Source organism: Cercospora kikuchii (genome assembly GCF_019650295.1).
Source record: "Cercospora kikuchii DNA, contig_00002, whole genome shotgun sequence".
NCBI lineage: Eukaryota > Fungi > Ascomycota > Dothideomycetes > Mycosphaerellales > Mycosphaerellaceae > Cercospora > Cercospora kikuchii.
Genome location: NW_025408583.1, coordinates 3,625,479 through 3,648,566, shown reverse-complemented (window position 1 = coordinate 3,648,566; position 23,088 = coordinate 3,625,479). Strand labels below are relative to the sequence as shown.

The 23,088-nt window shown below is 54.8% G+C and overlaps 6 protein-coding genes across 6 annotated transcripts; 4 read left to right on the top strand and 2 right to left on the bottom strand.

The window, feature by feature from the left end:
• Positions 1–1,742: 1,742 nt before the first annotated feature.
• On the top strand, positions 1,743–3,557 carry CKM354_000365600 (uncharacterized protein; the record flags this gene model as incomplete). Its single annotated transcript, XM_044798863.1, has 1 exon — positions 1,743–3,557. One exon carries the CDS (start codon positions 1,743–1,745, stop codon positions 3,555–3,557), a length of 1,815 nt encoding a protein of 604 aa, XP_044654798.1.
• Positions 3,558–3,955: 398 nt separating this feature from the next.
• On the bottom strand, positions 3,956–10,422 carry CKM354_000365500 (uncharacterized protein; the record flags this gene model as incomplete). Its single annotated transcript, XM_044798862.1, has 6 exons — positions 3,956–7,593; positions 7,650–8,877; positions 9,135–9,301; positions 9,354–9,527; positions 9,581–9,674; positions 9,730–10,422. The coding sequence occupies 6 exons, from the start codon at positions 10,420–10,422 to the stop codon at positions 3,956–3,958; spliced, it is 5,994 nt and encodes a 1,997-aa protein (XP_044654797.1).
• A 3,409-nt stretch (positions 10,423–13,831) lies between these two features.
• On the bottom strand, positions 13,832–14,452 carry CKM354_000365400 (translation machinery-associated protein 20; the record flags this gene model as incomplete). Its single annotated transcript, XM_044798861.1, has 2 exons — positions 13,832–14,384; positions 14,439–14,452. 2 exons carry the CDS (start codon positions 14,450–14,452, stop codon positions 13,832–13,834), a joined length of 567 nt encoding a protein of 188 aa, XP_044654796.1.
• A 329-nt stretch (positions 14,453–14,781) lies between these two features.
• Positions 14,782–15,882, top strand: CKM354_000365300 (uncharacterized protein; the record flags this gene model as incomplete). Its single annotated transcript, XM_044798860.1, has 1 exon — positions 14,782–15,882. The coding sequence occupies one exon, from the start codon at positions 14,782–14,784 to the stop codon at positions 15,880–15,882; it is 1,101 nt and encodes a 366-aa protein (XP_044654795.1).
• A 570-nt stretch (positions 15,883–16,452) lies between these two features.
• CKM354_000365200 (uncharacterized protein) lies at positions 16,453–18,219 on the top strand (the record flags this gene model as incomplete). The annotated part of the gene is made up of 3 exons (XM_044798859.1): positions 16,453–16,764; positions 16,813–17,098; positions 17,147–18,219. 3 exons carry the CDS (start codon positions 16,453–16,455, stop codon positions 18,217–18,219), a joined length of 1,671 nt encoding a protein of 556 aa, XP_044654794.1.
• Positions 18,220–19,372: 1,153 nt separating this feature from the next.
• CKM354_000365100 (uncharacterized protein) lies at positions 19,373–21,074 on the top strand (the record flags this gene model as incomplete). The annotated part of the gene is made up of 3 exons (XM_044798858.1): positions 19,373–19,490; positions 19,544–19,884; positions 19,956–21,074. 3 exons carry the CDS (start codon positions 19,373–19,375, stop codon positions 21,072–21,074), a joined length of 1,578 nt encoding a protein of 525 aa, XP_044654793.1.
• Positions 21,075–23,088: the final 2,014 nt, after the last annotated feature.

The window sequence follows — 23,088 nt, the reverse complement described above, 5'->3', positions numbered from 1 at the left end:
CAGTTGGGAAGAGGCAAGCGACATGTTGCCACGGGATGTCTACTCTGGACGATATTGACGGGTGATCTCTGGAGGGCCGGGTAGCTCTATCAAAACGAGTCGCCGGTGTCAGTCTATCTCTGAAGCTCTCGCGCCAAAGAGTCTAGAGTCGTGCACGGCAGTCGAAAGGAAAACTACAAGAGAGCGACAAATTCTCGCTGCATGAGAGTCTGTAATACTCAAGACCCAGCACTATCTCGCCGCCAACATGAAAGCCTTCATCCCATACGTGGCGCTTCTTTTCGGCACCTTGGTCTACGCCACCGATGTATGATCGTAGCACTCCGACAGACCTCACCGCACTGCTATGATGGATTGACAGAGGATCAGACATTATGCGGCCACCCCGATGACGGCTATAACTGGCGACAATTCGATCCGTACGGCACTTGCATGGAATACGACAACGGTGTGCTTGTCCCAGACGGGAACGCACAGCCTTGCCAAGAAGTAAGCCAAAATAGCATCGACTGTGGAATCCACGCGGAAGTGCCGCTAACGTCTTTTCCTCCCTCCTTACTAGAGCTTCTCTTGCAAGGTTGTTGGCAATGGATGTATCATGAATACATATACCGAAGGAGGCAGGACATGGGCCAATTGTAGCTAGGAATGTGTTGAAGGATGTTCATCGTGCCCCCGTTGTAGAACCATCTTCTGTGTCACGCGCGCCGCCCGTGATATTGCCAAATCACGTCCTGTACAGATCCTGGCTCAGTGCTAGAACCGCTCCATTGACAATAATGTCGGTTGTCGGACGTCTGCGTCGATCGAATCCCATGCAGCTGGCCCAGCGATATGTCATCGTCGCCTCTGCCTCGTATCCATTATGTAGCGGATTCCTGAGGGCATTGGTGGCAGTTCATCGGCGGCAGTTGCAAATCCAGGTGCGAATTGCACGCTGTCCAAAATACTTCATGTATAGTAATCCATTACTTGGCGCCTCCAGGGTCACATCGCAATGCACGACCTTGATCATGGTGTGCTGATGCCGCATTGCCGCCTGGAGTATAGGGCGCAACACCAAGATCATCTCATCGGTCCCTTGGCTTCACATTGGAGCAGTAGGAACTATCTGGCTGTGCACGTTCGACATTCTCCATGCGCTTTCGGCTCGGAGGTTCTCGCTCGTCCAATTCCGTTCCAGCACTATCGCGGTGCGTTACCTGTTGCCGATAGGGGTAGGCTCGCTTTTGGTGGACTTGCCAAAAGGTCCTGCCCGCAGCCAGAGGTACAGGCCTGCACATAGGAAGAATTATCAGCTGGTCCGCACGTTTGCTCTTGACCTTCCGCTTCATGAAAAGCTTCCTCGACGAGTACAATATAACAAGAGCGCCGTTACTCTGGCCATCATGTTCTGGATCGCATCGAATTTGACGATTCGACGGTCGGAGTCGGAATGATACTCCAATGCTAAGAACAAAGCAGCCTGCTGGGCGGTGCGGTGGGGTTAAGAACGCCATGTCACGAGACGGCGCTGGTCGGTGCTTGCTTGGCTGAGTCCAGGAAGCTTCGAATGACGCGCTAGCCACTTCCCAGCCAACACCATCTACGTCGAGCTGTGGTTTGCTGAAAGAGCTGCCTGGACCATCGCTCGCATGGCGAGTCACACATGAGAAGGGCAAAGCCCAGACGATAGCCCATCCTACTACTTCCCAAGCCGATCACAACAATCCCGAAGGTGACGCGAGGCCATCTCACTCGCCATGGCGCGCTTCTTCCCCACTCTCACCGCTACACGACTCCAGGCCACGACGTACCTACTCGGCATCGCGCTGTTCAGCATCTCGTTTCTCGTCTTTCTCAACAGCAGCATCTCCTTCGTGGTGACCGAAGTGATCGGGCAGAAAGAGCGCGTGGGAGATGCCGTGGGTACGCTCGGCTTCGCAGACGAGTTACTCGCATTGGTCGCATGTCCAGCATGGGGCCTCTTAAGTGATCGCATTGGCGTGCGGAATGTGGCAGTAATCGGATATTGTATTGTGGCCTTTTCGTTGGTCTGCCTTGTGCAGAGCACCAATGTCTACCCCGAGCTTCTGCTGGGCAGGTTGGGGTTTAGTTTCGGCGGAGCTGCTTGCAGCACGATGGTCACTGCTGTCCTGCCGACCATGATTACCGATCGACGATTAGCAGAAACAGAGGATCAAGAGACGATCATACCCAACAACCATCTCGCTACTGTGCAAGAAGAAGAGCGCGTCCGCAACGGCAGTGTGGGCCATGCGGCTTCCCCGAGCATAAACAGTGAGCTCACGATAACACCAGCGAGCTTTGCGTCACACGTTCAGCAGCGGGTCGAACCTAACAAGAACGTTCGTGGGTACCATGCTGAAGACGACGAGATTACTGCGAGCTCCGCCGGCACTTCGCAACTCGCGGGTCTGGTCGGGTTTTTCACAGGAGCGGGTGCTTTGGTAGCCCTGGCCATCTTCCTACCTCTGCCGGCCCACCTCCAGAACGAAGGTTTTGGTCAAGCCGAAAGCGTGCAAGTCAGTTTCTACATCGTTGCGCTGGTGGCTCTGTGTGTGGCCGTATTCATTTTTGTGGGTCTTCGTAACTTGCCTGGCGAAGAGAAGAAGAACATGGCGGCCCTCTTGCAACCTCCCTATGATGAGACAACAACTGTAGGCGTCGATGGCAATCCGCATATCATATTGTCGCCAGCGCCATCATATTTCTCACTGGCCAAAGAGTCATTCAAGCTTGGTTTCACAGATCCGGCCATCGGTCTTGGCTACCTCGGAGGCTTCGTGGCGAGGGCTTCGTCAGTTGGTATCAGCCTTTTCATTCCGCTATTTGTGAATGCATATTTCGTGCGTAACGGGTTGTGTACCTCCAACCCTGACAACCTGACCGACATCAAGAAAAATTGCCAGCGTGCCTATAAGCTTGCTGCGGCGCTCACTGGAATTGGAGAACTGGCAGCTCTCATTTGTGCCCCTCTCTTTGGCTGGATCGGTGGACGGGCGGTCAAAAGCCGATCAGAGTGGCCGTTACTCGTTGCTTCAGTGGTTGGCGTGGTGGGTTATGTGAGTTTCGGCGTTCTGAGAAATCCGGATGCGTTCCACGGCGACGGCGGCCAATGGGCATTTCTGTCGGTCATTTTGGTTGGCATCAGCCAGATCGGAGCAATCGTCTGCTCCCTTGCTCTCCTTGGAAGAGGTGTGAACCAAGCCGCGCCCACTCGCAATACATCAGTCGCAGCTGCACCTCAGCATGGAGAGCAACAATCAGAAGAAGAAGGAGCTCCCCTGCTCCGAAGGGCGTCGCGCGCCCCTGCACAGGGGATTGATAGATCGAGGCTGTCTGGAAGTATTGCGGGCATGTACAGCTTTGCGGGAGGTGCCGGCATTCTTATACTGACAAAAGCTGGTGGCGCATTGTTCGACTCGTGGCACACTGGAGCGCCATTTTTTCTCATGGCTATCTTCAACGGCGTGTTAGCGATTGCCATCATTTTAATCGGAGGTGGCTCACTAGTATTACGCAAGCACAAGGTGGATAGTCCCCCCTCGGGATGAGAATGTAATATAAATCGCTATTGATGTCCTGATGCTCCTGTAAACACTTTCTGCACAGAATATCGCCTAACGTCTTTACTGGAAAGTGATGATAATTGTGCTTGCCACAGCCGCCAAAATCCGCAAAACCGTAAGGTTACGACTGAAGAGCGTGTGCAGGGCGAGTTACTGAATGGCCACTGTACTGGAAACTCTGTGAAGTCGCATAAAGTCTAACTTTCATCATCATACAACCATGTAGAAGGCTGATATATACTTGCAGAAGCCAGTTCGTGCAATCGTACAACCTAGCGAAATGCAGAAGGGTATCATAGCCGAAAATTAATGCAAAATCGTAAACGCCATCTCACATGCAGCATCAAATGGCCGAGATATATCTCCCTCGCCACACAGGATGATCAGAGTCCTGCGATCTTTTTGAACCAACTCCCTCTTTTACTGTCACTTCTCTGCGGCATCGATGGCCTGCCATCGAATGTTCTCATGCCGCCTCCGTACATGTCTCCATATGCTGGGGCGTGACTTCTCCTCCGACCCGAAGAGCCTTCACCACTGCTGCTCTTGATTCCTTCACTTCTATCGTGGCGTCTGCGCTGGTAGTCGTCGTCTTGCCCATACCCATAGCCATCGTCTCTGTCCCTTCGCCTCTCTCGCCGATGCCGGAACTCCCGAGCCGTAGTCTCGTTCTCATCGAGAGCGTCAGGTGCATTGTCCGCCGCAAAGTGGACAGGTGCGTCGATTATGGTTCCCTCAATGGGTGGAGGTGGCGGTGGATCGTCGTTCACCGAATGGACCCAGGATGATGTCTTATCGCCGCCGGTCTTGATCGCGTGAGCAAGCGACGGTGGAATTGCACCCTGGGGAGAGGTTGGCTCACCATTGCGATCTTCGGGGTACTCAGAGGGACGACGCGAGGTGCGAGGTCTGTCCTTATCCCTTCCTGATGCACCTCCACCGACATCCGCACTGCGGCGCATGCGGCGTTCCTCGCGCCGTAGCCTTCGAGCTTCTTCGTCCTCGCCTGCGTCCATGTACGACGAACGCCTTCGATCTGTCGTAGGACGTGGGGTCTTGCCGACTGGCGCCTCTGCAGCCCGCTGGCGCCGGCGCTCGTGCCTTTCTGCACGCGCTTGCTCTTCTTCACGAGCCAATTTTTCCTCTTCTGCACGGCGAGCACGCCTCCTGGCACGTCTCTCTTCATCCTCTCGAAGCTGGCGGTCCTCCTCTTCCTTCGCCTTTGCGCGCTGGCGTTCTTCACGACGTGCAGTTCTCTCCGCCTCTTCAGCTTCTTCCCTTGCGCGTCGTTCGCGGCGCTCGCGCCTTCGAGCATCTCTGGCGTCATCTGCCTCCATGTCCGTGACTGGCGCTGCGTCTGTCAAGCCTTCGCCTTCGGAGGCCTTGCGCGAGGAGCGATGCACCTTCCTATCCTCCCGCCGCAACCGCTTCGATCCGTCATCCTCGTACATGGCGTCGCGCTTCCGACGCGAACCGCCGGCATCTTCACTATCGTACTTGCTCTGGCGACGATCTGCGGCTGGACGCGAAGCAGCACCAAACGCGCCGAGGATACCGCCCATCAGACCAGCTTTCTTCATGGTGGAAGATCGTCGAGGCGGAGCAGGTCGATCCATGTCGTCAGTTCCCGAGAAGAGTCGCGCTTCCTCGGGGCCCCGTTGAGCGTCAACCATTTCCTCATCATTATCGCCTAAGCCGCCAGACATATGGTGCCGCTTCGACCGACTCGATTTCTTGCGCTCTCTGTGGTTATCGATCTCCTTGGCAGAATCCTCGGGCGCGTCAACCATTATCATGTCGTCTGAGTCGATGGGATACGGATCAGGAATCATGCGGGTCTTCTTCTCACGAGTCGATTTACTTCGACTGACCCCGGTCAATTTCGCTGCCTTCGCTGACATTTCTGGAGGCGGCGAGACTAAACCACTGTCCTCAACAGCCGTCGAATGACGGCGCGAGCTGGGTTTCGCCGCGGACGAGGAAACCCTGGTCGACTTTGTACGCGATGGCTGTGGCGTGCCGAAGAGACCTCCGAAACTCATACCGCGAGAAGTGCTCGGGCGAGATTTGGACTGCTTCTGAGGTTTTTCAGACTCGGATGACTTGGAGTCCTTGTCAAGAGGATCTCTTTCGGTTGTTTTGCGTGCTGATTTGGAACGCAATAGACCTGCTGGTCGCTCAGAGGGCTTCTTCTTCACAGGTGTGGCGCCCCAGAAGGCCCACGATGCGGATTTGTCGTCTCGCACAACCTTCGGGCGTTCCTTTTTGGATGATTTCCTGTCCCTCGGTGTCTCCTCGGGAGGTGGAGTTGGAAGTTCTGCAGTTGCGTCGACCAGCAATTCGTCAAAGTCAGCCTCTGGGGGTGGCGGCGGCACAATGATAGGCTCCTCTTGCTTCTTCGATGCCTTAGCGGACTTGCTGGATGCCTTCTTGTCTTTGCTCGATTTCTTGGGCGGCGATGCTGGTATCTCAGGTTCCGGCACGATATCGTCGAGTAAATCATCAACTGGAAATCCGCCCGGGACAGGTGAGATCGATGGCGGCGGCGGTGGTGAAGGATCCTTGAGCGCTTTCGACTTCTTGTCCGCCTTGTCACTCTTCTTCGATTTCTTGACGGGCGCGGGTTCTGGAACAATCTCGACAATGGGTTCCTCGAGTTCCTCGTCAAAGTGTGGTTCAGGTGGGGCTGGGAAGCTGTCCCGTTTAGACTTGGAGGATCCCTTGGCGGCGGGAAGTGCTTCAGCACCCAAAGCGCTAATACGATCGCGTATACTGCTGCCCTTGACAGTTTTCGACTTTGAAGACGCCTTTTCTGTTGTCTTGGGAGGCGGCATTGCTGATGCGAAGTCGACGTCCAAAGAGAAACCTGGCTTCTTCGAAGATTCATCGACTGCTGTGTCCTGATTGGCCCATAAATCCTTATTCATCTCGGCAGCGGGTGTGGCTTTCTTAGACGACTTGAGCGATGTACCCCAGAAACTCCAGCCATCTGCCTTACTTGGTTCGGCTGGAGGCTCATCCGCTGGCATGCTCTCTCCTTCGTCGCCGAACGCGGCAGCAAAAGCGTCCTGCTCAGCCAATTTCTGGGCTGCAGCTTCGGCTTCGGCTTCAGCAGCCTCGCGCTCCTGTTTCTCTCGCTTCTCACGGGCTTTCTTCTCTTTCGAAGACTCCTTGACCTTGGACTTGGGTTTGGGGGCCTCTTCGATAGGTGCTGGTTCTGGCTCATCGATGAGCGCAGCTGCGAGAGCTTCCTCTTCGGCAATTCGTTGCGCTTCAGCCTCAGCAGCAGCCGCAGCCTCTTCATCTGCGATGCGCTGGGCTTCAGCGGCCTCAGCAGCCTCACGCTCCTCCTTCTCACGCTTCTCGCGCGCCTTGCGCTCCTTGGTGGTCTCCTTGGCTTTTGGTTTCGCTTTGGCAGCCTCTGCAGCTTTTGCTTGCGCCTCCTCTTCAGCAATTCGTTTTGCTTCCTCTGCTGCAGCCTCATCTGCAACGCGTTGAGCTTCTGCTGCCGCGGCAGCCTCTTCCTCTGCGATCCGCTGAGCTTCAGCAGCCTCGCGTTCCTCCTTCTCACGTTTCTCGCGCGCTTTCTTCTCTTTGGGAGTCTCCTTCTTGGATGGGGCGCCCCAAATTCCCCAGCCAGAAGACGCCTTGTCTTCCTTCTTAGGCTTTGGGTCTTCCTTGGGCGGCTCGAGCTCGGCTTCTTCCACGATGTCAAGGATGTCATCCGCAGGTGTTTTGGAGCTTGTTTTCGAATCTTTCGACTTTGACTTCGAGAGCGGAGCATCAACAATCGGAGCGGGCGCGTCCTTCGCGCTTTTCTTCTTACTTTTGCTTGTCGCGGGCGTGAAACTCCAGGGATCGTCGGCAGGCGGTTCGTTCATGTCGAGGAGGTCGGCCCCGGCATTTCCGTCGTCCATAGCGATATCTTCCAGTCCAGGCGGCGCAGGCAAAGCGGCTGGGGGCGGCGGCGGGGGAGGCTCGGCAGCAGCGCCCTTCTTGAGCTTCGATTTCGTCTTTTTGCCTTCAAACAGATTAGCTCACATTCCTCGCAGCACCGCTGAATAACTTCAAGCTTACCGGTAGTCCAGGTAGATCCCCAAGGGTCATCTTCTGCGGATTTCTCTTGTACTGACTCTGGAAGCAATACAGAGGCTCCTGGGCTGGGGTCTACCACTTCAACGATACCTTTACTCTTGTCAGTCTTCTTGGACGATTTTTTCTTCGTTCCAGTAGACCAAGAATTCGCCCAGTCATCCTCTGCTGCTGTTGGTTCAATGACTGCCTCCGGTTGAAGCTCAGGGACGGGCGGTGGCTCAGGCACGGCTGCGGTAAGCTGCTTCTTGCTCTTTTTGCTACTGCTCCAAGCGTCTCCGAACCAATCATCGCCTCCAGTAGTAGCGGCCTCTTGAGACGGTGGAACCTCTACTACGGGTTCCTCGGACCAGTCGAACGTGGAGCCTTTGGACTTTTTGCCTGTAGCCCATCCAAAGTCGTCATCCTCTTTGACGGTCACAGGCGGCGCTTCCGGAACTACCGCCCCCTTTTTCTTCGCTTTCTTCTTATCTTTAGCGCTCATGAATGTGCTGCCACCCCATGGATCCTCGTCCGCAGCTTTCTCTGCCGCTGGCTGTGGTTCAGGCTCCGGTTCAATTTCTGGAACGACGACGACTGGGTCGGGCTCTGGCAGCGCTCCCTTCTTGAGTTTCGACTTCTTATCCTTCTTGCCAGAGGTGAAGCTCGACCACGGATCGTCCTCAGCCTTAGCCGGCTCTTCGACAGGAGGCGGTTCAGCTACGACAGGCTCTTGTGTTGTTTCCGGCGCCAGTAAGCCCTTTTTCTTTAGTTTTTTCTTGTCCTTAGCACTCATGAAACCCGACCAAGGATCTTCGTCTGCCGCCTTGTCTTCCTTTGGCACTGTCGTGGCTCCGAGGTCCGCGTTTTCGCCGGCGGGTTCGTCAAAGCTGAAGTCGAAGCCGTTCGCCGACTTCTTGCCCTCCTTCTCCTTCGATTTCGACGTAGATGTGAAGCCCCAGCCAGTGTCCATCTTCGGTTCTTCTTCAGGAACTGGATCAGCTTCAGCCTTGCCCGATGAACTGCCAAATCCCCATGTGGCGCCCGATCCCCATCCACCGCCCCATCCGCCGAAGCTGAAAGCACTGGCGCTCTTCTCCTCTGCTGGCGTCTCCTTCTTGCCTAGGCCGAAGTCGAGGTCGAGTTTTGGTGCTCCCTTGTCGTCATCGAGGTTGATCTCGTCGAATTTCATATCGCCCTTGTCGGTCGCGGTCGTTTCGGGTGCAGGCTCGTTCTGCGCATGCGATCAGTATTCCATAGTCGACATAAGCGGATGTGCACGAGCTGGGCGCAGCCGGATCACATCAGGGGTGAGTGCTATCGATAGGCATGCAACGTTCCAGCCTCGTCTCCGCAAGTCAGATTGCGGAGGTTCCCGGCGGCCCGGAGCGGCCGTGGCATGGAGTGCAGGAATGGGTCAGAAGCTCATGATTCGCCACAGCTCGAGATGCTGCAATACTTGAACGGGGGAACATAGATCATTGAACGTACCTTGTTCTTGCTCTTGGTCTTCTTGGTCTTGTCCTTTTTACCAAAGGTGGCCCAGTCGTCCTCAGCTGCAGGCACTGGTTCTGCTGGTGCTGCAGGCTCGGGAGGCATTTCGGGCTCGATCACAGGCTCAATAGCGGCAGATTTCTTGGATTTTCCTTTCTTCTTACCTACAGTACATTAGCAAAGTCTGGATCTCATAGTCTGTGTGGGTAATCGTACCGACTGTCGCGAAGGAGCCCCAGTCGTCCGCGGCCGGCGTTTCCGCTGCTGCTGGTGGCGGAGGTGGATCGGCGACAACCTCAACTGGAGCTTCAGGTTCTTCTACTGCGTCCCATGCGAAAGCGGACTTCTTGGGCTTCTTCTTCTTGCCTACCGTCGCGAATGAGCCCCAATCTGTGCGCGTTGTCAGCGTCTGAACCGTGTGACTCCAGGAAACTTGTCAATACCATCAACAGGTTCAGCTTCGGCGGGCGCTGCGGCAGTATCTGCTACAGCTGCAGCGTCCTCCTCGGCTGCCTTGTCCTGCTCCTCTTCAACTTCCTGTGCTCGAAATCAGCCCAGCCCACACATGTCCGTGATTTGATTGTCCACTCACAGTTTTGGACTTCTTGCCCTTCTTGCTTTTCTTACTGCCTCCAAAGTTCCATTCATCACCATCGTCGCCGCCTCCATTGCCGTCATCTCCGCCAGGCGGATCGCTCCCACCTCCAGCCCCATCACCTCCACCTCCGCTCCCATTATTCTCATCCCCTCCGGCGGGAGCCTCATCCTTTTTCTCCTCGTTGTCGCTGTCAGCCCACTTACTCTTTGCAGCCGCCTTAGCAGCAGCTTTCTTCTTCTTAGCATGCGAACGGAAGCCGTGTTCGCAGTTGAAGTCGACTTTGACGTCAAATGCCTGGCCGGGGAGCTGACATGAGCTGTTCCCCTGTGTTCGTGTCTCTACGCCATTGGTCGCAATTTCCGTGTCCTGCATACATCGCGCATAGGCGAAGGAATCTGTCGCGCTGTAATCGGGTGGAAGATCGTACAAACATTCTTCGTATCTCGGCAATGATCCCACTTCCTCTGCAGCACTCTTCGTTGGTTTCCACAAGTCCTTAATTACGATGCGCTGTGTTTTCGAGCTCCTATGACTGGGAAATTCAACCGCGCCAGTCAATCGTTCCCAGAACCCAACCAGTGTCCTGATCCTCGTATGGAGCACATGTTTCTCATCCGATCGAGAAGTGGTGGCTGGCGGGATGTCGCGTTGGGGCAATTCGCCGATTGTTGCGACTTGAAGTGCCATTGGAGTAGCCGGTCTGAAACGCGTGCAACAGGGCGGTGATCATGAGAGGCGACTCTTGTTTCGATTGCGTAGAGGGAGAAGTCTCGTCCACTGTCCAGATCCGGGCGGCACACAGCTAGTTGGAGCTGCGCGCGTGAGCTCCAAACACGACCGGCGGTGGTCGCTCAAGTATGCGAGCCGGAAAGTACGCTCGCGGGTCGCAGAAATTGCAGGTTGCAGGGCCGGGAAGGTGCTGACCAGCTCGCAGCAGGAGGCGTCGTGTGGTGCGGCAGTGGCAGAGGTGTGGTGTGGATGGGGCAGGCAGGCCAGTGAAATCACTCGTCTGGGGCAAGTGTGGATGGCAGCGCTGTGCCAGGGGTGCAGGAGGCCCTTTTCTCGCGCTGTGTATCGAAGCCAATCGCGTTGGCGAGCGTCGCAGCGAATCAGCGGTGCGCGGCTGGCGAGGACGGGCTCGTCATGCTGGGGAGATCGACAGGCTTCACCCACGCTGCGGCAGGTTGTTGGCAAGATTGTGATACGGGAGCAGAGCAGAGAGCACTCCGAGCGGCGGCGACGGTGGGCAGTAATAATAACGACGCAGATTTTTCTACCACCACTGCCGCACGATATGCAGAGGTGGCAGACGTCGGTGCAGGAGTTCAGCATGCACGACATGTCTGCCGAATCATCGCGACATCCTCCGCGAGCTACTCGGCGGGCGTGCGCGTAGAGCCGCACTTGTCTTCACCGCCTGCACTGCGCTGCTGCTGATTGCTCCAGACAGCCCACCAGCTTCTGCATGCGACGCTTGCTCGGGTGGGCACTGGACGAGCATATGCAGGTCGTGTCCGGCGGCGGGAGCGCGGCGGACGACGAACCTGACACACCCGGACATTGCGACTTGCCAACGTGCTGTCTCGTGCGTACACCACCGCTCCACGACGACGACAGTGCTGTGCAACGCCGTCACCACCCGTACCAATTCTCTGCGCGTGCTTGTTGACGCTCGCGCTCGAGCGCCTCGCCTGGGGCCCCCGTCCATGGCAAACATCTGGAGCTCGGTCAATTGCTCTCCGTGCGTGCAGCTTCACCTGTACTGCTAAATGAATGTCGGTGTTGGCCAGGCATTACCGCTACTATGACGACAACAAAACACCGACCTGGCTGGCCGACGTGCCAGCTGCTAGGCGCATAAAAGCTGTGTAATAAGACAAGCTGCTAGAAGCGAGCGAATATGCTCCGCCAAACGCTAGACGAGGGTGAGCTCCAGCGCTCACCATCAGGTGGCATACAAGTGTGGCACGACACCAGAAGGCCTGTGGTCACATACCAGCTTGATAGACTCGACCCGAGTCCATGGAAGAGGAGCTTGTTGATATGGGGGCGGCGAGCCATGTGTAGCAGCGTGCGCTGCCCAACAAGTTCGTACCGTACCGCGGGCCTTGATCACAGTCGTGTCTTGGCACGGCTTGCAATGGCAGCTATCCGAGAGAGGCATTGACAAAGTCATGCGGTGACAAGAGCGGCTTCTGGAATTTTATCTCCATGTCCTCGTTGATCCTGTAGGTATTGATTGGCTCAGTCTTGATTCGGTGACCAACTGTGTCGAGAATGCCCGCAATCTCATTGTCTGTCCTGCTCAGATGTTTGGCCCACACGGACCCTTCCAGCATCTTCGACGAGTGCTCTGCCGGTGAGGACGGCGACATTTGATGTCGATGGGAAGGTATCGTTCGATATTGCTACCCGGCTATTCCAGGACATGCCACACTTGCTGTGTCCGGATGTCCTGTATAGCCGCGCATTATCGTATAACTTTTGCTCGGCATTATAGGCTTACTACAGCTTCCACTTAATTGCAGGTGCCCTGGGTTTCGGGGGCAGCGACAGCCAAGCTCTTGGAATTTTACTACGTCGACCACGCACGTACTAGAGCGATAATCCGACCGGGATAAGAGGGAGGCAGCGTGTTAACACCACCATTTCAGAATGCTCGAAGCAAGCAGATAGATTCCTGGCACCTCCACAAGTCTCATGAAGTGCTTACCACAGAAAGACCCTCCCTATAATGTTTAATGCGGAGACTAACGTTAGAATCGATGGATTATATCTCAGTCTGGCTTCAGCAGACAGCCTTTATAAATACTAGCAGCAGCAGTGGCTACGACTTCCCTAGTAAGCTATTCTTATACTAAGCGCGTAGCACTGATCGCAGCTGCGGCTTTCCTCCACTGCCTCCCTCTTATCCCGGTCGGATTATCGCTCTAGTACGTGCGTGGTCGACGTAGTAAAATTCCAAGAGCTTGGCTGTCGCTGCCCCCGAAACCCAGGGCACCTGCAATTAAGTGGAAGTTGTAGTAAGATGGCCGCTCGATCTACGTTCATTTAAGAGCCTTGCAATGTTGCTGCAGCTCTTCAAGGTCTATTAGCTACGCATGGATGCAATGTCTTCCAATATCGGCACTATGAAAAGGCCGAATGTCCAATCGATGAAACCGGGCGGCGCATTTCAATTCTCAAATGCGATCTCCTTGCGCGACTTGGCGACATACATTGGCTATTGACCCCAGAGACATTTGGGGAAGGAGTGCTCCAGCACGCAGCGCATTTCCTACCGCCTGGGCGTCTCGACATTACGGTGCAGCTGGCAGATTGGCAGAATGTGATGCTGCCGCCCTGAATACGCTCACACGTTGAGCGAGAGCGGCACGAGGTGGTTCAAAAATCTCCCCGATTGAGAACTCTTCTGCTCCTGACGATTGGACTGAGCTGAACGCCAGTAAATACAAAGCTGTGATTAGCGTGGTGAGTCTGCTGTCCGACCCCACGCTCTATCACGCAAGGCTCTTTTCACTGGTGCTGGGAATGTGGTGGTGCCGCCAGAAGCTAGTCTTGATCAGCATATGAACTCGATGGGATGGAAGAGGGCAATGCGAATTCTCGGCGGGCGACCCCGTTGAATCTGTGAAGGAGGTACTGTGAACGTGTTGTCAAGGCTCATCAATAAATGGGTGAATGAGACGTCGATACTCGATTGTTTTGGTCTCCTGCGTTTGAACGCAGTGAGCCCTGACCCGAACAGCTAGGGCGAAGATATTTGCTGGCACGCTGCGGATACCTGTGGACTCGCGGTAGAGTTGATAACGAATTTTGCGATTGTATCAGGCATTGCCATCCTGTCACCACCTTCTGTCCCATGTTGCAATATTTTTGCAATTTCCTTGTGGAGAGCCGGGCATGTAAGTGCACAAGTACTGGAGATCGCACGTATTGCACCCTTGATTTGGTTCTTGACCGCCTGCATATTGTGCCTGGCTAGTCATAGACCACTCGTCCGGGCGTATCTCTCGCTTCCTTTGTTTCCGCAAGGCACCCTGACCCAGGTCTCCATCTCTGAGCGATATGCTGTGGCATTCCATCCAGATGCTGCTCACAAGTCCAACTTCCACAGACCATCGCCCACGTAATGCCCTCCCTCGATGCCTGGTCCTTTCTTCTTCTCTTTCATTTCCTTGGTGCCCACGCTCAACACACCCACCATACAAGCATTCTCTTTGCCCTCAGCGTCCACGACAACCACATCACCCGCCTCAATCTCCTTCCCGCCATTGTTCCACGGCTCTTCCTCTCCACCCGGGAGTCTTCCTCCAGGACTCGTCAAACCCGGCACCATGAGTGCTGCACCACTCAACACAAATCTGATGGCACCACGATCGATCCGAATATGCTGGAAGCATTGTGGGTACTGGTGCACAACTTTCAGATGCGGTATTATCGGGTCGTCCATGTGCTGCCAGAAAAGTGGTGTGGAGCCGAAGCTGTAGAGTTGGACACGGTCTGGGATCTTTGTGACATCGAGTTGCTCTTTCTTGGGCATAATCTGATCAATGTAGGGCTCGATGAGAGGATATGTTTCGACGATCTTGGCGCGTATTGCTCTCTGAGCAGACGACTTGACTTTTGACTTGGCTCCGGGCTGGAACCTGTGTTGCGCACATGTCAGGCTGGGAACGTGCAGATGAGGAGATTATACTAACTCCTTCTTGAACATGGTGGGCGAGTGTAGGGCTTGGTATGAGCCCAATGACCAAAAGTTGCAACAGAAAAGATGTCAGTTTGAGTGAAGCAATGGACCCCTCGATATCGCGGGGCACAACCATATGGAGGGCGGAGTCAGGTCCGTGCGGCCTTCGGCTCGTGACGAGACGTCGCAGCTGCCCAGCTTGACTTTCTGTCCCGAGAACTTTCCAACGACATCTCGACTTATTTAATTGCAGCACTGCTCGACTACTGACAATTCTCCGCTGACACCACTACACACTTTCTGCCATCATGGTGGGTCTGCTGCATCAGCCTACCCACGTACTTTCCACTGACATCATGACCCAGGCTACCGACTCGCGCAAGCGCCTCGCTCTTGCGATCTGCGACTTCCTCCAGACCAGCTTAAAGGATGGCACGCTCACCCCCGAAGATGCAGACTCAGTCGAAATCGCCACGAACTGCATCGGCGATGTCTTTCACGTTGACCCTACCGACCAGACCGCCGTCAAAGAAGCCCTGGGCGGCCAAAATCTGCTCTCCATCTTTGGCGTCTATGAGAAGCTAAAGGGCAAGTCGACGCCTGCTGCAGCCGCTTCAGGTGCTGCTGCAGGTGCTTCTGCGGCGAACAGTGACAAGCCTGAGGCGAAAGGCGCGCCGACCGAGGAGAGCGAGAAGCTGAAGGGCCAGGGCAATGCTGCACTGGCGAAGAAGGAATACCAGGCCGCTGTGGACTACTACACACAGGCTCTCGAGATCTGTCCTCTCAACCCTATCTACCTGTCCAACCGAGCTGCTGCGTTTAGCGCCATGAGCCAACACGAGTTTGCGAAGAACGACGCCGAATTGGCGACCGCGACTGATCCAAAGTACACCAAGGCTTGGTCGAGACTAGGTCTCGCAAAATACGCACTGGGTGATGCCAAGGGCGCCATGGAAGCATACAAGCAGGGTATCGATGCTGAGGGGAACGGTGGGAGCGATGCGATGAAGAAGGGCTACGAGACTGCCAAGCGCAAGGTGGAGGAGCAGGAGCAGGATGGGGAGCTCGACACCGCTGCTGGCCAGGAATCAGCGAGAGGACCAGGAGGTGCTGGAGGCATGCCAGATCTCTCTGCTTTGGCAGGAATGATGGGCGGAGGCGGTGCTGGCGGCATGCCTGATCTTGGATCGCTCATGCAGAATCCGATGATGAGACAGATGGCCCAGAACTTGATGAGCAATCCGGACATGATGAACAACCTCATGAATAACCCTCGACTACGGGAAATGGCTGGGCAATTTGGAGGAGGTGGTGCTGGTGCCGGTGCTGGCCGCGGCGGAGCTGGGGGAGGCGGCATGCCGGATCTCAGTCAACTCATGAACGACCCCAGCATCGCTGAAATGGCCAGGAATTTCATGAACCCAGGTGCAGGCCGCGGAGCTGGCGGCAATCAATGATTGCGACCCCGAGCCTAGACGATTTCAACGAGCGGCACGACCATAGATTACTCACGAAAAGTTTGCAATTCCATGGCATCAGATCTCCACACAGCGCCGGTGTGCGCTGACAATATCGCAGAGTCTTGTGTGACGCGCCATACATGTGGCTGCGACGACTTTGCCTTCACTCAACGCTGTCACGCCGTAAGTACCCTTTCTCCAATCAAATAAGTCCCAATATCTCTAGCTCTTGGTACAGCGCACAGTGAGCAAGAGCACCCAATTGCGTGTAATGCGGCCGTTCAACAAGGTTGATACTGCACATGTGGGAGCCTGGCTTCTGCATGTGCGGCAGATTGACGGCGCAAGTGAGGACGTTCTCATGCAGGTGCTCACTTTATTCACCTGTTGACATTCTAGGCAACCCCTGCAGCTTGTGCATTTGCAAGCTCACCTTGACTATTCACGTACAGACACCGCCCACTCCCACTTCCAGCTTCAGGTACTTTGACCACAGTCACATCGCTCAACGACATTACCGAATATCACCAACAGTTTGCAACCCATCTGTCTCTTGAGGCTGCCGCCATGCCTCGAAAAGACTTGCCTCGCCGGAATTTGGCCCCGCGCACAGCGCTCCTTGGTCAAGTCACCTCCGCTACACGACCGATCCTCACTCTGCGCACCCATCTTGGAGACGGCGGCGGTAGAAGCGATGTTGACGCCAACGCCGTGGTCGAGACCGATCTCCAAGCCATCCTCCAAAGTTCAGCGCCCCTAAAAGTAGGGCGCCTTGACCAAGCCCCTAAACACACCGTGTATGGTGAATATGCGAGTGTTGCCACTCCAAGACACGATGCCGACAACGTGCCAAACCCCTTTCACAAGTTGCCCCTTGAGGTACGCACAGCCATTCTTTTTGGCTGACCGTGACTGACTCTTGAGAAGTTGATGTGGAACATCGCTCTACAGATTGAAGACGATGCAGATTTGTGCAACTTTCAATTGAGCTTCCGCGACGCAGACATTACGGTGAAAAGCGATAAATTCTGGAGGCAACGTTTCATGACAAAGTTTGATCATCCACGGGTCGGCAGCTTCATCAAAGGCGACGCCCAGTTTGAAGATCAATACAAGAAGAGGCGAGAGGTCCTCCGGAACAAGCCACTCTTTCTTCTGGGAAACAGAAAACGAGAAATTCAGTGTTTGGCTGTGCTGCGTGACATGATCCTGGGTACGTTGAGCTACATGCGCCTCGCACTACTGCTAATCCAGCCCGCAGACTCCTATTCCCGCCAGAACGGCAGCTCCAAGAACATCCAAGATCACATTGTCGCGTTCCAACATGACTGCAACTTGCTCAAGGGCATCTTCGGCTCCAAGTACGTGCCACGTGCCACCAGCGAGTCGGATGTCGCTCGAGTCAACGCAAATCCGGTCATGCGAATGCTCCAGGTCCTTCTGGCGCCCAGCCTGCTCGATCCTCGTCCTTTTAACCCCGGGAACGAGCCACACATTGCCGATTACCCGCGATCACAGTACATGGCTTATTCGAGTGTTCGCCAGCAGCCGATATTCATCGGTTGCAGTGGCCTGGATGTTAATTTCACATGGACACTCCATCAGCTGAACTTCTGGCGCTCTCACTTGCTCTCGCCGCAAGAGGCTACGCTAAACTACTGCTATTCCCTGCTCGAGGACCACGAGAGGCCGCGATTCTGGCAGAAACAACTGGAGCATGCCGTTGCCCCTGGCATGGGCAAAAAGTGGAAGGGAGCATATGGTTTTGTCACTGAGGATGAGGTGCTGACCATCAGAAGTCTCGATGGCGACCATGAACACATCCAGGATGAATTCAGTGGAGACGAAGTACATGGAGATCTTCAAGACCTCACTCTCGACGTGACAGAAGCTGGTGCGGAGTCTTGGTCACCGATCTTTGAGGATATTCTGCGGTCCCTGGCGAAACCACAACGCAAGATGCGCACTCGGGCACAAAAGTCCAGCGCAATGGCTCAGGAGGACCCAAAGTTGCGCTCCTTCCGCTTTGGAGGCGCAGGTGAGGACCAAGAGCAGAACTTCCTCGCTGATGGGTGGTTCAATTCTCTTCCGCCGCAGATGGGAGTGCCAGGTTGGCAGCGCATGACCATGATGAAGTACTTCATCGACGATGACACGAACGAAATTGACTATGAGTCTCTGTGGGCATACGAAGGAGTCGTGCTGCCAGATGGCCAGATCATCATTGGTCGCTGGTGGAGTCCAACCAATATCATCGAGGGAGAAGCATACTCTGGTCCCTTCCTTCTCTGGTGCGTGGATCAAAAGCAAGACATTGTGGACGGTAGTGCATGATCACCTGGACTGGTCTCGTCGCCGTTCTGGACTGCTGCGCTGTTGCGATGGCACCCTAGTTGGAAATAGCTGTGGACTGCGTTGCACGGCCAACGGAAACTTCACATACACAACAAGCCACCGCGGACTCTAGAGTGAGTTCTTCGACATCATCTGGCTGGCAGTGCTACGATTTGACACATTACGAGCATTTGACTCGAGTTTCACGGATTCTGCGGCGTCGATCGATATCAATGGACTTGGTGATAGGCCACTTCCATCCTTACTACTCATCAGGCTGATCTTGCATTTTGGCTGTATATTGGCCATAAGGTTTCTACGACGTCTATAGAAATGTTTAAATTAGAAAATCCTTTGGTTCGATCCATCATGGCTGGAATATGCATAGCCGCCGCCACATGGGCGCTAAAGCGCACCTCCTCTCGCACCTATGCATTTGGACAATGCTGCTGACTCTGGACACCAGATCACTGACCTGGAAGCAGAATTGTAGAGTCACCAGCTGGTATCATGTTTCGTGGTGATGTCGAGCACCATTATATTTTCCGGCGTCGCACCTTCGCTCCAGTTCTACCCCAGCTCCACGTTCCTTCCACCCCAAGCAACCAGCCGTTACCGGAGACAGTCACGCCCCACCGGCTCTGCAACGAATGCCGCGTCTTTTGCGCGACACTTGAACACTTCACTCCACCTCACCGATGGATACATTACAATTCCAATTTGAACATCTCTCGTGGAGCGCGAGCAGGCTGCCACTTGTGCTCGATCATCCTCGGTCGACTAAGACATACTGCAGAACATCCCGAGATCAAAGACAAGCCCCGGTGGAGAGAGGATGATCACTTCGCAGTTGACAGCATTGTGGACCGGCCGAAGCGAAAGCATAGATTTCTCAGGAACAATGGCTATCTCATTCTGGATCTCAGATGGCGAGCGGATGATGGATCGATGGAGACGCTGAATCAAGGAAGTGTCTATTTGGAACCCAGTCAAGGTGATGACAGCAAATTCACACGTAGAGTATTTCTGACGACGGTTATAGGCACCATACCGACTGCCATCGAGTCAGATTTGAGCAGATGGCATACTTCACTCGAAGCTGACGTGTGCTTCCAAATGGTCCGGAAGTGGTTAGATCGTTGTTTACACCTGCATGAATACTGTCGAGCAAGCCAGCACTATCGATCGCCTTCGAGACTCCTACGACTTGACGCCTTTCCCGGGTCGGAAGACGTGCGAGTTGGGCAAAATTTCTGTGGCCCGACAGTCCAGTACGCCACTCTTAGCTGGCGATGGGGAGCAAATCTTGCCACTAGATTGACAGAGGCGACAACGGAAGAGTATGGCAAGCGCATACCATTTTCAGATCTGCCGAAAACGTTCCAAGATGCTGTGACTGTAGTACGTAAGCTCGGACTCACACATCTATGGATCGATGCCCTTTGTATAGTGCAAGACGATGAGGCGTCGTTGTCCAAGGAGATCAGTAGAATGAACGAGGTGTATGCTGGCTCTACTTTCACTGTTGCCCTGGCCAACGCTCCAGAGACGGACGCAGGCTTCCTGGGAACGAGATGGCCATTGTCCTGGCAGGATTGTTGGCTTACCGAAGAAGGAAATGTCAACATCGTTGCCCATGCAGATGCAGGCCAACAACATTCTGCTGTGAGTCTTGAGTACCGACAGAGAAATCCGCGTGCAGAGGGCGTTTGCTGACTTCTCTGTTCAATTATTAGATGCCGGGATTCTGTCCTCTCGATAAGAGAGGATGGGTAGTACAGGAAAGATTACTGTCTCCTCGTACCATCTACTACGGCAAAGAGCATATATTCTGGGACTGTAGACAGACTTCAGACCACGAGCAGCAACCTTTCGAAGGCCCCAATGCATACGGCAGAGCTGAAAAGGAAGAGGACAAGAAATTCGATATCCGAGAGCATGATATCCTCCTGGACAATGGCATGACCGGAAAGCTAAAGCGTTGCTACAGCAAGCTCCAGATGCTGGACGTCGATGGACGAGATCTGATGTGGGAGTCGATACTGCGAACAACCTGGCATCTTATTGTTTCAGCTTACACAAATTCGACGCTATCGCTCGACCAAGATAAAAGCCGTGCGTTGGCGGGAGCTGGTGCTCTGATCCAAAAGAAATTCAGCATGAAGGCGTCCTTTGGCCTCTGGCATGATTTCTTCTTGACGGATCTTCTCTGGTTTCCGCTTCGAGCAGAGGGACCGCATTCGGACCCCGAGCTATTCGATCGAGCGCCTTCTTGGTCCTGGATGGCACGAAACCGAGCGGTGTACAACCCTTGGATAGTAGACATGGCATCTCGTGCCATGTTTGACGGCAGGTACGCTTATCTGATCGATGCACAGCTGAAGGCTGAGCTTATAACGCTGCCCGAGCCTACAGAATTCAGCGTCGCTCTAGGCCAGATACGTGACTTCGGACCATATGTCATTCGTCTTCGTGGTCCTTTACTCAAAGTCAAGTGGGGTCAGGACATGACGGAGCGGCCAGATGAGTGGCGGCACGACAATGGATACTTTGTTACGACTGACCGAAAGCTTGCGTTGGAGCGGGAGTCAGACCATGAGCACGAGCATAGGAATTTCCGTGCTGACTACATCTTACCTGCCGACCTGGACCTATTCTGCCTGCTTGTCACGGAGACCAGGAATGAAGCTAAGGGAGTGATCGACAAGCAGCTGGGACTCATTTTGGAGAAGATGGATGAACCCGATCGTTATAGGAGGGTTGGGGCACTGCAACATGCCCTTTCCGACCGCGCATGTGAAGCTTGCGTATTATTCCCGGATGATACGCCCATCGCCGAGGTGGAAATCATCTGAAGCATGCCAGCCATGTGCTATGAGCTGGGCAGCCCTCGCAGACTCAAAGCCCAGGTCGCCGAAAATTTTCACGACAAGGCCTTTCGCCTGCGAGTCTCGAAAATGAGTATGAGCGGCTTGCCACGGCCCTGGCCTGACCAGAGATGAGATTGGCCACCTTGTGGTGAGATACATCCAGCATGAACCTCTCTCCAGGTCAAGACTCGCGCCATTTCCTGCTGCGATCGAGGCAGAATGCCATCAAGAGTCACTCCGCAACGAGTGTTGTCAAAACTTGCTACTACGGAGGTGCTACAGTAGTGCCAGAACTACTGTTCCCTGCTCTTGGAGCTCCAAAAGCTTGAAGGGTGGGTTCTCATGGATGTAAGCATCATGCCAGCTTCGTTCTGAGCTTGGCCAATCGACCTGGACACACTGGTAAAGCCTGTTTGCGCGATGGAGTGGCGGCGAGAACAAAGAAGTCTGGTGATCGCATCGCCTGATTAGGAGTTGACCGTCATGGCTCGGTCGCTCGTTGCCAACTCTGCCAACTCTCGCCGTTTCGTAGGGGCACACACTTTGGAAAGCCTCTCGCGAGTTTATGGATTAAGTTTCTAGGCAAGCATTGGCACGCGCTTGAATGGCTGAGAAGTAGTACCATGTTTTGCCATGCCGACATGGATTCTTGGAGGCTTTGAACGATGACGATGGACTTGAGCGGATGATCGTTTCGTGTCTCGAGGTGGTAAGGTTAGTTGGGTGGCGAGCAGACCTGCAGTAAGAGTGATGCGTCGGAGTTTGCTGGGCTATGACTGGCCCGGACGGTCTCCGGTTCGAAAGAGCGCCACCGGCGGGAGCTGCCACCATTTCTCCTCCAGGAGCATACGGGCATATCTTGCAGTTCGCGAGCTGATATGGACGAGATTATCGATCACAAGAGTGAAGGCATCTGCTGAATATGTTGTTATACGATGCGGTCGAAGGTGAAAGAGAGGTTGAAGGGCTTGGCATGGTAATTAGGTTGGCGCACCCATGTGGAGATCTCCGGGTCGGATCAGTTTCGAGAAAACGAGCTAGCAACGGCCGGCGCGCATCGCGATGCTGGCGGCGATCAGTCTGGTGAGATTTGATATGGTCGAAGCGTTGGCTTGGACGTCTGTGAGTCGGCTCGCTTGTCAGGACACTGTGACAGGAGATGAAGGCGAGGAGAGGGAGCGGTGATGAATGACACGCTGGAGGCAGGCGTTTGAGGTTGATGAGTGTTGACGAAATATTGCCGCATCCTGCGCGACCTGCATTTGCATGCCTCTGTTGCCGCGTGGGACCCAGGGAGCGGAGCTTAGCAGGGATTCGTATGGGTGGAGCCACGAAATACCGCAAACAGTCCTCGCGGTATCGATGGAGAAGGCGGCGTGTTGTACGGGTGTGACATGATGTGGTTAAAGTACGATGTGCGGCGCGTAGCAGATGTCTGGCAGACTGGAGCGAGTCTGAGTCGCGTCGTTTGGCCGTGATGGCGTCGGAGAGGACGAAGCGCAGGCCGACGTAGCGACCCATGTCGGTTTTGCACTGCCTCAATCGACCACAACCGTAGTGAATTGCCCAAGGCTCACCAATAGCGCTTGCTAGCGGCTTGGGAGCGCGAGAGCTCTGGAACTGGATCTCTTCGACAGTCTTTGTCTCTGCTGTTGTTCTATCGACGCCTGCTGCACGAAAGGCCCGTCGCGTGTCCTGCGCGTCCTCGCATTGTTCTGTTCTGCCATCATCCGCCTCTTCTGCAGCTCGACGGCCATCACCACCCACTGCATGTGCCAACACAGCCCGACGCCCGGCCGCCCTCGCCTCGACCGCTCACTGGACGCCTGTCCAGCGCATCTGAAGGAACTTGCCTCCTTCTCTGGTATGTGCCTTCCCCCGGCCGCGGAGGCGCCTGCAGTGTTGCCCGACAGCTGCAGCATAGCCTCACTCGCCCTCTTACTTCCCCTCCGGTCCTCATGCTCGCGCTCCGTCTGCACAGGGGCATCGACTGGCGGCA